We start from the raw sequence: 13,254 nt of genomic DNA on the forward strand, positions 1-13,254 counted from the left end.
CACAGGGTGGCATGAAGAGGATTACAGTGTATTGGACAATGTTATCCTCTTTAAAGGCATATAAGCTCATATAGATACTCCAGCCTTCTGTCAGTCAGTGCTCACCATGCTAGTCTGTTGCTATGTCAAAACTGGGACAAACATCTGCCCATGACAAAATTGGGACTCCTATCTGATCACTGGATTGCAAAGTTATGGCAATGTGATTATAGTGTGGTGAGACCCAGCTCTGGACCACAGATTTGCATCAGATTTAACAGAAAACGCTAACTACTTTACAGTAAAAAGGGTCACACATGTGCACATTCATTTTAGAAAAAATGAAAAAAAACATGGCCTCTCTCTGGACTTGTTCATACATTGATCCAGCATCTCTGATAAAAACTGAGCATCCAAAGCCTGCCCACTGTTTGTTTGTTTGTGTGTATGGTGTGTATTTGTGTGTGTGTTCACTGCTGCCTAGTCAGGCTGATGTTGGAGCACTAATCTAATCTGGAGGTTTAATCAGTTCCAGAGTAGATTTGTGTAATTCTGGGGATTACAGGCCTGCTTGTGTGTGGTAACCCCAGGTATTACCGCCTCATCCCCTCCATGCTGTGTACGTCTGATCGAGATTGTAGGGCCTGAGGCAAAACACCCTATATAAGGGAGCTCTGAGCCACGTGCTGAGGTCAGACAGCATCAGACCTCTGGTGAGAGGCTCAAGATGCCAAGTTCACTGAGAGGGCCTCCACATGTTTGACTTCAGCAGTGCTTTGACTGTACATTAGGGCTACGTGATTCTGGAAAAAAAATGAGGATCATGATCTTTTTGCTTAGAACTGAGATAACGATTCTCTTTCACAATTTTTTTCTATATTTTTTTTGCTATTTTATTTACCCGATACATGAGAAAGAGGAACAGAAAATATAATGGTGTCCGATATAAAACAGACTATATCTTTGGCTAAGTGGTAGGTGATCACGTCTGTAATTTTTTTTGTGCCTGTCGGGAGCTTGACAGGTATGGTGATAAACTGCGTAAGGTTCTGTGGCTGCGCCCTTAATGTCCAATATTCAATGCATCAGTCGGGAAGAACCTGATTCCACCCACAGAATGCCAGTCGACAAGTACTTACACCGCAGGACCAACAGTGTGGCAGGCTGTAAACTTCGCAATCGAATCTGGTCTTGAAATGACCAAACCATAAAACTAACTGTGAAGTTGGATACTTGATGAAAATGGAGGGCAGTGTGACTCATGTGGATTCTCACCGCTCTGGTGTCAGGTTAGCTCTACCTGCAGGGAAGTGCATGCTAGTTGGGAGAATGGACACAGCTAAAGCATAAACATCCAGTGTTAAGATGAGTTAAAACCCTCTGACAGTGTCAGCAGGCAGACAAGAGATAACTGAGCTATGACCAAGACACCAACTTTATGTCTGCGGTGTTTGTATTCTGTTGCTTCAGCCCACCATGGAAAAGTTATTGCCACTGTTGCAATATTATAAGTTGCAAAATACCTGGGAAAAAGAAAAAATGATAGCATGAACTAGCTAATCTTTTTTCAGCACAAGCACAGTAGGCCAGTTCTCATCATCATCAGACTTCTGGATTCATTTTGCTGTTTTTATTTGTCCTAATACACCTTCTGGCCTCACACTGTCACTAGCCACTGTCACTCACTCGCTCTCACTGGGTTTATTTCTGTTTCTGCTGCTCTGAATATTGTGGTGTAACAGTGCATTGTCAGTTGCTGAGGGAAAGGATAGGAGTGTTTGTATTTTTAAAGCAGGTGTCCCTGAATCATTGGCATTTAGAAATGAGATTACACAGAGCTCTGAATTAATATTTAGATTTTACAATTAATTGTGCAGTCATACTGTACATTTGCCATTATTCTGCCATTTCTGGGCCAAATAACTTATCTTAATTTAGGTGGTGGACATTCATTTTGCTAACCCAAGAGTACACCTTTCAAATGTAACAACTTCCAGTTTGCAACCTTTTTTTTAGTAGAGTCTGCTCCCATTTCAACTTGCAAGCTCCTCCAGCTGGCATGGAAGCAGTTTACCCTGCCAGCCTTACCCTCCTCTGAGAGCTGGTTGTCTTTGGTCTCCTGCTCCATCTGCTGGCACCAGCCTTCCATGCGTCCCGTCTCTGCCTGCAGCAGTTTCAGGAACCAGTGGCCGTCTCTCCGACACAGTGTACCCCCTCCTCCGCTCTGGGGTACACTGCTGTTACTGCCATTCCCGCTCTCCAGCCAGGGGTCTGGAGGTGGTAGAGACGAGGGGTCCAGCGCCGGGTCCAGACTTTCTGAGAAGGAGGAAGAGCTACTTCGTGTGGTGGAGCGGTTGAGGATCTGCCTGGGCGGTGGAGGTGAAGAGGTGTCGCCAGTGGTGTCTCCGTTGTCTAAAGAGTCTTGTCCGGGAGGGGAGCTCATGGATTGGCTGGCACTGTTGACCATGACTTTCTTCTCAGTGGATTTGGTATTAATAACATGGGAGATGATGGAGATGTCTTGTGTGTCTGAGTCTGTTTCTTGTTTTGAGGCCATGCTACTGGAGCGACTCTGCCTGAAACACACAGGGCAAGATTCAACGTTACAATGCTTCATTACAACAACTATTTCAGTCTTTGCCAAACATTTTATGTGCACAACAGTGGACAAAAAACAATAAATGATTCAAGAATAATGTTTCCATTACTGGAACAAAGAAGCGCTACTCGGTTTTCCATACAGAGTCACTTCTGCTGGTCAATATATGTATAAATAAACAGGATCAATCAGAGGCTGGGCTTTGTATATATGATGATAGTGCACGGCATCGGACTTGCATCAATTGATCTGTTATCACTGGAAGTCCAGCTTCTTGTTTTCATATTGCAAATGGATGAACATGTTGAAAATGAATGTTGTCCGACTGAACATTATTTCCATTTCCTGTTATTACTTAGGAAATGTTTGCAAATGGGGATTCAGTCAGATAATGAAATATCATGAGTGCTTGACTGAAGAATTTTAGTCAATGTCAAGGGAGGATAAGAACAGCAAAAGACTGGAAAAGCACAGGATACATCATATAACGGTGATTGTTGAGCCTAACAGACACAGCTGAGGGATTGTCATTTAGTACGAATGTGTGTACAACATCAATAAAAATGTAGGAAAGACAATGTTCTGTAAGAAATGTACAAATAAACAGAGGACCTCTGGTTATGTTGGTAAAATATCAGTCAGGACTCAGAGCAGCAGCTGCTATGTACAAAACTCCAAATGCAGCATGCAAAAGTGAGAAAATACAGGAGGAAGGCATGAGTTGTCCCAGAACTTCCTGGTATTCAAAACATCATGAGCACAGAATGCAAACTACACTGCAACAACCAAGAAATGGGTCTCAAATATACAGTGAGAAGAAACAAGTTTAAAATAGTAAATGCTCATGCCAGGAGTCTGCTTCAACATCACCAACACGACACACAAAGATGGTTTACAGACCAAAAACGACAACATTCACATTGCTTTCACATCTACATAGACCCTGCAAAGGGAAAGAGTAGTCAGAGCAGTGTGTGTGGCTATAATTTAAATTCCTCACGTTGTTACAAGGACAGGAAGAGGACTTACTGCCACCCGTCCTCCACCTGTACTCCTATTGACTGAAATTTGGCCAGTGGTGGGGTCTCCTCTCGTGGAACTTCCTGAATACAGTCAACCTTAGAACAAATAAACAGTGATACGGAAAAAAGCATAATCAGTGAGCTGAACATTAACTCAGAAACAAAAATCTCTGCATTAGTGATCGCCTAGATCCCAAATCAATGACTTCTAGCTAGCATAAATGAAATTGTGCAAGGTTTTTAATGTTTCCAAGTGATAAAAGCAAGGCATCCAAGGAAAAATAGGAAAATACAGTGAAAATCCATATAATTTTGTGCTTGGATTTCAGTAAAATGTCACAATTAATGGTTACCCTTAGTGAGTTTTGTTAATGTGCAGGGTTTGGAAAAATGGAGCGGGACACATACAGAAAAGAAAGTTATGGTTGAGGGGAAACACAAAAATGCATCTTCTGCCTTCTATACCACAGTATATAGCCAGCTCTAATGATAGAGGGAGGATTGCCCTAATGAGACCTTTAGCTTGTGAGCACATTTTTGGGCTTGAAGCGACACACTCAGACATGGCAATACACCAGAGGATATCTGTTAAAAATGATCTTTTTCCTGGCATTAAACTCAACAGGCAGAATGAGCTGCACTTCAGAAAACACTGTGACTATCTCTACATTGACTGTGTTAGTATGCATTCATATGTAGTAAGAGCTTAACTGTACTAGCCTTGCATAACAGGACAGTCCCACAGCATACCTGTATGCCAATGGAGGACAGTTTCCGCCTGGGTACTGGGGCCACTAGGGGCTCTTCTGCCACTAGATTCCCTTTATTTAATCCTGATTTCAAGGATTCATGCTGGACTACTGAGTCACTCGTCTCAGTGGAAGCATTGGCTGTGGTGGGAGCAATTGGCTCTCTCGGGGTGGCAATAGGAGTGGGGATGATATGCGGAGGGCGGGGAATACCCCGGGCCAGGCTGTTTGCACGGGTGCTATCAAGGCTGTCAGAGGAGTTGCTGTGAGCGTGGCTAGACTGGCTGTTGACCTCTGACCTCCGGTCCTGCTGATCCAGGTAGTTGTCCTGGGCTGACTCTGTGCTGCTCTGTACGGTCACAGAAATGTAGGGCTTGGAGGTTGTACGGGGTGGCACTGGTGGGGGAGCAGCCTTCTTACAGGTGGTTATGCATGTAGAGACTGAGAGAGAATAGAAGATAAAAGAAAGAAATCAGGGAAAACAGATTTACAAATGACAGGACAAGAAATGATTGTTTAGCAAATTCTTGAGGCCTAGTCACATCTACACAGAATGAACTAAAAAAAAAAAAAAATCAACTGCAAAAGATATCCGAGCAGTACAAAAACAGTTTGAAGCATCACTGTATTTACTTCTCTTCTACTTTCTCAGCATGTCCTGAACAGAGCTCTTTATTGTACATAAATACACGAGGACAATACACAAGGACAGTGTTGCATGAAAGATGGAACACCAGCGAATGATGGAAGCATCCCGTAAAGCAGAAAATCAAATCAGAGGAGCACTGAGCAAACATACCATTCCACACAGGTGACTAAATGAAATCACACATACTGCACTTCAAAGCCTTGATCATGAGACAGGTGATAAAATCAGCAAAGCAATTACTTGACCATCTGACTCTTTACATCAAATATGGTAGAGAAAATGAAGGAGGACATTTATCTGCACCACTTCCTAATGCTAGACCAAATATGCCCTCCAGCTATAGGACATAACAGAGAGGTACAGTACATTAACCATAGAGACAAAGGAGAGGGAAAAAAGTACGCTGACAAATTAGTCATGAAAGAAGAGCAACATATGACATGCACTTTGCATAATAAACACCTTTAAAAGCAAAGATGTTTGCTCCCACTCTCTTCCATAGTGGTTTAATGGTTGATGTTTAGGAGTTCAGTTCAATCAAAAGGAAAGAGTCTGACGCTAATGACAATTTGACGAGCCACCAAAAACTTGAGGGATCAAGCTATCAAAACGTCAGTGGACACAAAGTGCTAAGCTATTTTAATGTTCGACCATTGTTCACTGTTTAGTCCCTTGGTCACATGGTAGCATATATTCCAGGGATAAAAATCTAAAGCTGAGCTACTTACAGGGGGAATGTTTGTGTGGGCTTATATGAAATCCACACAGTGTGTGTCCAGCACGCAACATAAAAAGCAGATTTTATTGTGCAAAAAAAGACTCCACTCACTGCTCTACTCTATGCCCGTCTGACTGTCAGTACGGCCACTCATTTACTTATCTTATCCATCAACCAAATCAACAGTCTGTGATGAGGTCAATGGATACTTTCCCTTACGGACTATATCAGCAAGAACAGAAGTAAATGGTCAGTCTGTGAAGAGGAATTCAACCAGTGATGTCACCAGTCTATCAGTATGAGATCAAGTTAATGGGCTACACATAAAAACTGTCCACTGATATGCCAAGTTTTATGCAAGTGCTGAGATATGAATGACACATTGTATAGATTTCATTCACAGAAAATGCAAATGAGCCGAAGTTAATAGAATTCCCATGCATGGATCATACAAAGAGGTCATACAAAGGTGCTTCTGTTGACCATAGGGAAACTCAAAGAGTCTGTGATAAGACCATAGAAATCCTCTCATGCTACATTCACAGTAAAGTAACTGGACCACTAAAACCTATAATATAAACAGGGAATTTTACTGTATTATTATGAACCCTGTGGCTGCTATACAATCCCTCAAACAGATGCTCGATTTGACACCACACTGGAAAAAACAGTGGAAAGCTTGTGAAATCTGCACAAGACCATCAGAGAGTTAGTACGGAGAGAGTACAGTGAGAAATACATTTTGTATAAGCAGTTCTGACAGTAAAAGCTGGTTCTCTGGCCTGATATTGAACAAACTAGTTTCAGAACAAATGGCAAAGTATGTTAACAGAATGGCTTTTCTACTTATAAAACCACTATTAAAACAGATTTAATACTTATGGAGTTGCCGCATTTAATATTTTTGATTACGAAACACCAGTTAATTATAGCCTAATATTAACATGATTCTACCAGATGAAGCTGTGGCAGAAAGCATTTCTAGAGACTACTGTCAGTGCAGTCCCATCAGATTATGGATATTAATTTAATTAAGTGCTCCTTTAATGAAATTAGATGGTGTGTGTCTTAGAATGTCACTTACATACAGATCCATAATGTGCATACAAGTGACAGACCATAGATGGTCAGATCAATTTAAATATGGTGTTGAACAGTCTATTGGCTACTTTATTGATTCAGGCAAGTGGACCCATACCTTTGAGCAAAGCTCAGCCATTGCATACTAAAAGCTTTTGCACTCAAAATGTACAAGCCTGCACAGACACAATCCATGATCACCAGATCTTAGTTATTGGCATGTGAGTCAAGTTTTCATAAATACTAAGCTATTGTAATAAATAGTCACAGTTTCCTGAATTAGAGAGCAGAGGAAACTACATGACAGAATTTGATGAAGCTGTGAGGCACTGTATGAAACAAACGGTTGCCTCACTGAACTTTGCGGTTTAGAAATTTCAACAAGTTATCAAGGATTTTGAAAAAGCCTCGCAGCAAACATGTGAGCTGCTGAGAACACACTCAAACAAAAGGCTTGTTGTTCATTGTAATCCAACTTTATCTGTTATGTGTGTGCGACCTTCACCTAACACGAAACTCATATGACCTCACACATATCTTTCTGCCAGATTAGTTGTCAAACTGACGAGTGTCAGCCTCCTCAGAAAATTGTTCCAGCCTGAACTACTGTAACCACACCTGGCTCTGAGGTCCTCCTGGTCCTCCTGTCAGAGGTTCTTAAAGAAGAAGTAAGACGTTCTCTTACACTTACCACCTGACTTTTTCCAAGGATAGAGCCATGAATTCATTAGGAAGTGCTAGCTCAAGTCCTGACAGAGAAACTTATCAGCAAACTGCTCCCATGAACTCAAGGTCACATTCCAGTGAAGCCAAAAAACTGACATCATCTGTAAACAGCAGAGATGACACCTAAACCACACCCAGACCAGCCCATCTCCAAACGTTGACTGTGTCTTCATATCATACACATGATCATCAAAAAGACTGGACACACCAACACACACACACCCTTTTTGGATATCCAGCCCCAATAGTAAATAATAGGCTGACAATACAGACACTGCTCCAAATGTATCAGGATGCATGCCAGGGCCTTAGAATAGGCTTTCCCAAGGAAAGTGTGACGCTGTGATGGTTGGAACACACCCATGGCTCCGCATTTTAATAAGTATGGGAACAACCAACGCAGTCTGGTAGTCAAAACTGTTCCTGACATCCACAAGATAGTCAACATGTGTCAACCATAGAATTTCAGTGATATTCACAGCTGTCATCACTTCTGGACAGCTCTTGTCCACTCTTGGCATCTTGCAATTTATTTTAAGAAACTGGCAGTTCAGCATCCATTACTACTATACGGTGCAGGCCACTAGTCGTGGATTATTCACCAGCCTCTGACTACCATCCTCGCCGTAGGAAAACCTGCTGAGACAGCTTTTCACTGTCCATGTTCCCAATCATGACAGAGATGGATGCTGGGCAGAATAGGGTCGTCAGTGTTGTGGCAGCTATGTGATGCTCTGGCACCACTGCTCTATCCCAGCACTTAGAATAACTGTCACTGTGAGTGGGGGTGTGTGTGTGTGCCTGTGTTTGGACACCTGCCCTGCAGTTCTCCAAGTGTCACATTATGCTTTCATCGTTCTGAGCAGAGTTCACCCTTAAGTCTTAATACCACTGAATCTGCTTTTTACACAAAAAAACAAACAGGCCAAAAATCATAACTGACATCTGCCTCCGAGATTAAGCAGGAGATAAAGTAGTAGAGCCGGATGCAATAAATAGGCCAGGCCAATATCATTAGCTGACTTTAGCATACCATAAATATCTCTGTACGTTGGACAATAAATAACAATAAACTACAGCACAGAAATGCCAATTTATGTATTTTTGAGTAAATTTGGACAAAGTGTAAATAGTACATAGTTTCTTCACCAGAGAACACTTAAAGTTTATATTTAGCCATTTTGATGAGCTCTCTAAGCTACTGCAGTTTGGTTTGGTTGGCCTGTTGGTCGGTTGGTCCACTGCTTTGGTCCAGAATATCACACAGTAGTCATTTCAAACGTCAGTTACTATTAGAGCATATGCAAATAGTCCTCATTATGGGAGTTTTATTCATTCAGCACAGTTTGTGTAGATGCTGCCTTACTGTGTGGCAGCATCTACACAAAGAGAATCTGCTTCTCTGTGAAGTCGAGACGTAGGAAGTTGGCCTGAGTTTCCCCCCTCTGACTTCAAGAGCTGATCCATAATCCTTGGAGGTTTAGTTGTCTGGAATGCAATGTAAGTACTTGCAAAACCAAAGACATTTCCATAGTTTGTATTAATCGCTAATTAGCAAATGCTAGCATGTTTACATGCTAGACAAAGATGGAAAACATTATACCTCCTGGAGCATCGTTTTCGTTTCTGCACCACAAATGGTCAAGGGTATCATCTCATGCCTTTCTGAGCATTGTCATTGCCAGCATACAGCTCTAAGCAAAATGCTAACCTGAGTACAGTCTCACAGAGCCGGGGCACATACATTCAGGTTTGTTCAGTTGTAACATATCCTGCAAGTACCTATCTTGATCACAAATCACAGAGTGAAAAGGATCTTTAACAAAAATGGTTGCATGTATTGAACAAAAATGGTTGCAAAGTTAAAGAGGAACATCGGCTGATATATCATTATCTGATATTTGCTGATGTTACAGCACATGAGGACGCAGTGATTCTACCAGCGACAGCTTAACAATGACGTGCACAGGATAACCACATAAGTGGTCAGACAGGTTTTAAACAAGTTTGGAGTTTAACCACATCGTCTACTATTCATTCTGTACTATGGCTGTGGCCACTGGTATTATCACAACCATCTCAGCAATGAAACTGGTGAGTAACTGCTGATAGAAAAACAAAAAAATTAAGGTTGTAAAAACCTAATTTTGTAGTGTAGCATAGAGCTTATGGGATAGAAAACAAAATCCTGCTAATTTGTGATAAATGTCTGTTAAAAGCCAGAAAATGCACCCATGGCAGAAACTTCCCACAGACAGATGGATTGTAAGTGGCACATGCTTCAGTTCAGATGGGTTCCTGTATTTGCTTACTTTACAGAACTCAGCCACACAAACATACACAGCTGTGCAAGCATAAAACACATCCTTGAATGTGTACCAGTTACTGACAATAGTACCAATGCTGACAAAGCCGTTTCTAAAGTTCAACACTCATCTCAACAGCTATAAAAACGAATACGTAGCCAAGTACAGTTGCTTCTTAATTAAGCTGAATCTGTGTGCAAGAGCTTTTCAGGAGAGTGTACTGGTCACTCTACAAAAGGAAATTTAACAACAGAAACAAGCAGATGCTTTGTGCCAAAATGCTTAAGTGGAATCTGGAGTGGGCACAGCAGGCACTGCTGTTTTCATGCCATCTGGACAGTGCTCTTGTTGTCCACTGCAAGGCCTGGTTCAAGATGTGATTTTCAAGGCTGGTAAACAATTAGCTGTGAGAAGCTACATCAGCTGAAAATAGTTTGCAACAACCCAGAGACTGCTCTCCACTCACCCATTCTCATGTGTAAAATGTGACGTTTTTCACCAGTTTAAAAAAAAAGAAAGAAAAAAAAAAGAAAAGAAAAAAACTGCCTCAACCATCTCAGCAAAACAATGCATACTTACAGATTACCGCGAGGTTGCTTACTCACAAACTGAAAGAAAAAAAAAACATGAAAACAGGAAAGTTTGGTCAACTCTAATGTGCTAGAACCCACACAGCGGTCTACTCCCTGTTAATAGCATTTTACTCTTTGCCATGGGCAGAGATGATTAACCATAGTTAACCACAGTTCCCACAATGACACTGCTGCTGGTAGCACAAATCTTTATAGTTTCCAAGGTCAGTTTTAAAAAATATTTTGCCTATTTGTTATAGAATTTCTGCTGTTTTGACATTTTGTTTACCCAAAGTCAGAACAACCAAATTGATTTAAAGGGCACACAGAACTGATATGCAGTTTTCATGCAAGTATAATAAGTTCCTCTGTGTTCTAAATATAATAGTAATTCATGTTGTGTTTTAGTTAAATGAAGTGGGCACATCATAAAATTAATCATATCACAGTTGAACCCCAACTCAATCTGCATGTCATCTTGCTTATTTATTCCACTGTAGAGGCAAAAACTGAAGGTAAGTGCAGTGGTCAGTGTGTGTCAGTGTGGTCAAACAGTCCCAACAACTGAGTAGCTGATTAAACAATGGAGATAGCAGTTTTGGTCCTGCTTCTCTGGTGTCATAAAGCCTGTTAAGACTATTTGACCAGTAACAATATACATTTTAAGCTCATTTACTGTCATGGTGCTGCACTGCTGTGGTCAGTTGGAGCTGCACAAGATGGAGAAACAATGAAAGACAAAAGGTGGATTGTGATGCTCTATTTAACAGTTTTGTATTGCTTGCCAAGTTGTCTGTTGCCTGCCAGTTTACCCATCTGCATTGTTTAATCCAATAACAGCCACAAGACACAGACAACCTTGCCTCAAACTACTGCCGCTCCCCTGTCACCAAAACCATTATCTCAGTGTATTATCACAATAAATGTGTTTAACAACAGCACTGCAACAAAACTGCACAGCCTTTTTATTAAGTGTGACCTCAAAATGGGATTTAATCCATGTTGCAATACACAGGCCACCGTGTGCGACAAAAGTGGGGCAGCCCTCAAATAATCCCCCATGAAGGCCAATTTTCCATTTCAGCAACCAAAAAGAAGCGGCTTTTATGAAGACACGTGAAAACATTTAACTGTAGGCAACTAAATGGCCATCCAAACAGACAAATATAACTTCTCTCTTATGGTTTAACAGCACTCCCCTCTTTTATCCTGACTCCCACGTTGGAGCATCCCGACCATGAAAGCACTCACTGCAGGGAACATGCTTTTCTGATGACAGAGCACTTTGTACACATTTGGTTGGGAACACTCAATAACTGATATGGTCAAGAAGAGTGGATCAAACCATATCAATGAAAGCATGACAGAGCATGAAACATTTCTAGAGGTAGTTGTGGAGGAAAAGGCAGAGAAACAATCTTTAGCATGAGTTTTGATACTGATGGTAAAGCTGCCTCAAAATGTTACTAAACACCTCTAGTCTTGCTTAGTGATCTGTTTGCATCTCCGTCTTCATTTACCAAATATTTACTAAATTGAACATGTGAGAGCCATGAGTCAATTCCTCTAAATTTAGCTACAGTAGGGCAACAAATGTGCACATTTAAAAGCTATCTTGGTGCTGGGAGTTAATGTTATTTTGGACAGGCAGAGTCAGGACTCATTTTTGTGTGTAACTAAGCGCTTCTGAAAGTAATGGTCCCAGCACCTGCTCAGGTTTACACTAAGTTAAATTCACTGTCAGCAAAGAGAGAATGAAGCGAAAAACTGAGAGTAAAGTAACGTTAACGTACGTCGAAGTTTCAGTGGCGAACAGTTAAACAGCGTCAATTAGCCAAGCTACTAACGTTAGTAACGGAAAACAAATTCAACACAATTACCACTGAGTACTAACTTACAAGAATAACACGAACTTTCCAAAAATAAATGGTTTTACCTACCCTGCTGTCTGGCGCAGACAAAAACACAGCACAGCCGTGTGCCTCAGTTAGGACTTAAAAGTATCTTCAGGGCAGCTGTACCCGGAGCGAACATTCAACTATCCCTGACAAAGCTGTGGATCAGAGACGCCGGGTTTCGTTGCCTTTTGTTTGGAGCGTCTCCCAGAGCCCGAGGGAGGCGTGGTGGCATGTCTACTGCTGCATTCAAATACGCCTCGGACAGGCTATCTCCACAGCTATATGAGCGCAAATGCGATTTTGGTGCCTCTGACGGACAATATAACAACAGCATGGATGGATATTGAAGACACAGTTATATCAAGTTCTGTTAAAAAAAAAAAAAAAAAAAAAAAAAAAAAAAAAAAAAAAAAAAAAAAGCAAAATGGACTATCCTTTGAACGTCAGGTTGTAATATAAACGTGTCAAACCACCAAAAATGCACTGCACAAAGGAAAAGCATCAAAAATAGTTCAGAGAAATAAAATAGGTTGAATTTAAATAAGAGTAAAAGCTAGAGGCTTATTCCTCCCATCAGCTTTCTGTGCAAATAACCTGCCTTAACGTTACCAGCCTTTGGAACAGATGGATACAAAAATTCAGACTATCCTGGAGGTTTTCTGCAGTACGAGACAACAATTGAAAAATTCTCCTTGCTTGAAGGCAACATAAGGCTCTACGCTGATTTTGAGGACTGTGGTGAAGAGCGCCACAAGGTGGATGTTCAGTAATAATGACCCAAGCAGATGCACAAACTGTAAATCCACACTCTATTTCAAAACTCGTGGGGGCAGTGTAAAGCTTTTTTGCCTAATGTCTGTCATCACACACATTCATTTCTGCTTTTGCAAATTCAAGGTGACACGCAAATTGCCCAGTGCACGCTTGTGCTCCTATAGTCATGTTCTGTAATAATT

At 41.3% G+C, this 13,254-nt stretch overlaps 1 protein-coding gene across 1 annotated transcript in view; it reads right to left on the minus strand.

Annotated features, from left to right (window-relative positions):
- The window catches only part of dlgap4b (discs, large (Drosophila) homolog-associated protein 4b), a 109,083-nt gene that overhangs the window by 8,473 nt on the left and 87,356 nt on the right, over positions 1 to 13,254 (minus strand). Inside the window, 3 exon segments of the mRNA XM_051074545.1 lie at positions 2,068 to 2,555; positions 3,608 to 3,696; positions 4,351 to 4,790. Of these exon segments, the coding sequence (XP_050930502.1) occupies positions 2,068 to 2,555; positions 3,608 to 3,696; positions 4,351 to 4,790 (1,017 nt within the window).

This window comes from Lates calcarifer, linkage group LG12 (genome assembly GCF_001640805.2).
Source record: "Lates calcarifer isolate ASB-BC8 linkage group LG12, TLL_Latcal_v3, whole genome shotgun sequence".
NCBI classification, from domain to species: domain Eukaryota; kingdom Metazoa; phylum Chordata; class Actinopteri; family Centropomidae; genus Lates; species Lates calcarifer.